This window comes from Phanerochaete carnosa, assembly GCF_000300595.1.
Source record: "Phanerochaete carnosa HHB-10118-sp unplaced genomic scaffold PHACAscaffold_1, whole genome shotgun sequence".
NCBI classification, from domain to species: domain Eukaryota; kingdom Fungi; phylum Basidiomycota; class Agaricomycetes; order Polyporales; family Phanerochaetaceae; genus Phanerochaete; species Phanerochaete carnosa.
In genome coordinates, this window is record NW_006767628.1 from 3,937,233 (window position 1) to 3,939,864 (window position 2,632).

The 2,632-nt window shown below is 52.5% G+C and overlaps 3 protein-coding genes across 3 annotated transcripts in view; 2 read left to right on the forward strand and 1 right to left on the reverse strand.

Annotated features, from left to right (window-relative positions):
• The window catches only part of PHACADRAFT_156571 (uncharacterized protein), a gene marked incomplete at both ends in the record, with an annotated part of 2,490 nt that extends 2,377 nt beyond the window's left edge, over window positions 1-113 (forward strand). The window contains one exon of the mRNA XM_007390694.1: window positions 45-113. Within this exon, the coding sequence (XP_007390756.1) occupies window positions 45-113 (69 nt within the window). The remainder of the gene's footprint in view (window positions 1-44) is intronic.
• Window positions 85-895, reverse strand: PHACADRAFT_156594 (uncharacterized protein; the record flags this gene model as incomplete). Its single annotated transcript, XM_007390695.1, has 6 exons — window positions 85-191; window positions 246-349; window positions 402-517; window positions 570-733; window positions 790-816; window positions 868-895. 6 exons carry the CDS (start codon window positions 893-895, stop codon window positions 85-87), a joined length of 546 nt encoding a protein of 181 aa, XP_007390757.1.
• A 472-nt stretch (window positions 896-1,367) lies between these two features.
• Window positions 1,368-2,498, forward strand: PHACADRAFT_24546 (uncharacterized protein; the record flags this gene model as incomplete). The annotated part of the gene is made up of 4 exons (XM_007389530.1): window positions 1,368-1,482; window positions 1,538-1,621; window positions 1,677-1,930; window positions 1,980-2,498. 4 exons carry the CDS (start codon window positions 1,368-1,370, stop codon window positions 2,496-2,498), a joined length of 972 nt encoding a protein of 323 aa, XP_007389592.1.
• Window positions 2,499-2,632: the final 134 nt, after the last annotated feature.

Below are 2,632 nucleotides of genomic sequence, written 5' to 3' on the forward strand. Positions count from 1 at the left end.
CAATTCGGCTTGGTTTGCAACTCCACGAGTTGTATGTGAGGTAGTCGCCGGTACCCACGGTGGCGGATTCTGTTCGAGAACCTGTCAAGTTGTGGAATCAAGTGCAGCCCTAAGTGCCTCTACCTTCCCTTGCGAGATAGACGGGACCTTATCGTCTTGTAGCTCTATGATGACAGCAAAGCTTCCGTCGCCTGTAAGAAGCTGCAAATGAGCCGCGACAGCAGGATTAGAATAAGACGACGCACCGCCGAGAGACAGCTGACCAAGCTGATTCTCCATCATGGAGAGTTTAACCATGAAAGCTCTGAGATACTGGCCCAATGCTGAGGGAGTCATCGCACCCTGTACGCTAGATTTTCTTGTCAGCATCGCTTGCGGGAATGACTACGCGAGTACCAAACCTGGTGTCTTTGTTGTAAGCTTCGACTTGAATCACATTTTGAACGGCAAAGATGTACCGCTCAAGGGCAACATCGTCCTTGCCCTTAATGAGAACCACCACCTTTTCAACATTTCCCTACGAACGATCTGTCAGTAAGCATGGCCTAACGCACGCATGTTAGACTTACGACGGCAAGCTCGTCAGCCACAGCTCTAACCACCCCTGAGATGTACTCATTCAGGGCAGGGTGACGAGATTGGAAGACTGGGGTGTCATATTTCTTGCGCCTTACAAACAGTTCGGCTGGATATACGTGACGTACATAGAGAATGGTATGTATTGCAACCTCGACTGCAGGCCTACTGTTTTGGCGTTCAACGCTACGTGGGGCGAGGCGAAATACACACTGAACTCGGAGATCCCCAGTGCCGTTTCTGTAGAGTAGGCGTTGAGTAGACAGAGAGTATGCTGTCGTATGCACATACGGTTAAAAGTTAGCGGATTCTCCTCCATAAGTGAGTCCTTCCAGGGGCGCGAGGGGAGGTCGCGGCGGAGTTGTACTCTTACTCCTGGCGCTTAGCCTTGATAGCTTGTTCGGTCCAGCCTGCAGGCCATCATGAGCGCATGATGCCGAGCACTTTGCAGCTCCGCGGACCTCTCCCGGCGTCCCCGATGGCTGACCTCCTCCGCAACTCAAGAGGCTGGTTCACGAACCCGGTGGTATTGCTGAATGTTACCGAAACGTAGAACAGCCTGAGATGGAAAGCCCAGCTGTCCACGTGGCCGCTCCGCTGCTCCACGACGCCTCCTGCTTTGTGCAACGCCCGACCAGGCCATGGTAATGTATGATGTCAGGACAGAGCCTCGAACGCATACGGGGCAACCAGAGAGAAAAATATTGATAAAAATGCATCCGCATCTTACTCTTCGCCTTTGACCATCACCAGCCTCGTTTCTTGTCCTGGTCTTGTCTTTAACTCTCACAATGTCTGACATCGGTTCAGCCCCATCGGGAAGAGCACCCTCAGAGGAAGAATTCGGTAGCGAGGCGGGCCCATCAGGCCGGTCTGCCGCTGCACAATCCAGGAGAGGCACGCGAGGTATCTTTACCCCGTGATAATCCACGACATAGCTCATACGTCCCATATCAAATAGCATGCGATAGGTGTCGCAAGATCAAGAGTCGCTGTGAAAGCGCAGAAGGCAGCAGATGTAGGAACTGCGTCGCAGCAGGAACTGGTATGTGTCCGTCGCGCCTTAAAATAGCGACGCCTCTGACAACTGGGCATGTCAGCTTGCACTTTCCAAGGTTTGTCTACTACATCTGCCAACACTGTCGCACACGATGGACTCATGCACTATACAGGGCCGAGTTTCAAACGGGGGCCACCCAAAGGCTATATCCATGCTATTGAGCAACGATGGCACCAGGTGGAATGCATCCTCGCGACTATCATGGCTTCTCCAAGGTCCCGCGATATCGTCGCAGATCTACGTCAAGATCGTCTCGCTCGAGCAATCCTAGACCGAGTCGAAGCAGGACCTTACGTGAGTGGTATTCCAGCAATTTGTACGCATTCCACTTAACAGATATCAGGGTTCTGTTGGGCGTGGAGGGGCACAACAAGGCGGTGAAGGCTTATACAGTACAATCATGACTCAGTCCGGTATGGGTGAAGACAGTCGGTCGAAGCGTCAGTCAAGACTATCTCGGGAAATTGTCTCCAGCCAAGGTACGTTTGTCCGCTCCCCATATCTTGCACTCATTAGCTTACTACGCGGCGGTGACTTCCCAGACACAGAGATGTCGGCTCCTCCTACAGTCGAATGGCAAGAGCAGCTGTATCGCCGTCTTTCGGGCACCCCTGTGTATAGCTCCCCGGTTACGCCATATTCAAATGTTTCGTCCGAGCATACCAGATTCACGGACTGGTCCTCCAGTCAGCCTAGCCCTGCCCATACAAGTAGGAGCATACCTGCAACAGATGGCGAGCCGTCCCGTAGGCGACGAAGGATAGATGGACCAACTCTAAATCCGGCACACAACCGCCAGTCACAACAGCGACATGACCCTGAAGGTCGGTCGATTGCCATGTCATATAATCTCTCGAACTAACTGTGTCGGCTAGAAATCTACGAAGAAGACGAGTATGGCGAAGCAGTCGATGCGCTTGGACACCTCTCTGTCGACAATAATCAAGAGGTATGCGACATTTCCTTTCTTGTAGCTTGCCGTTAACCCTCGATAAC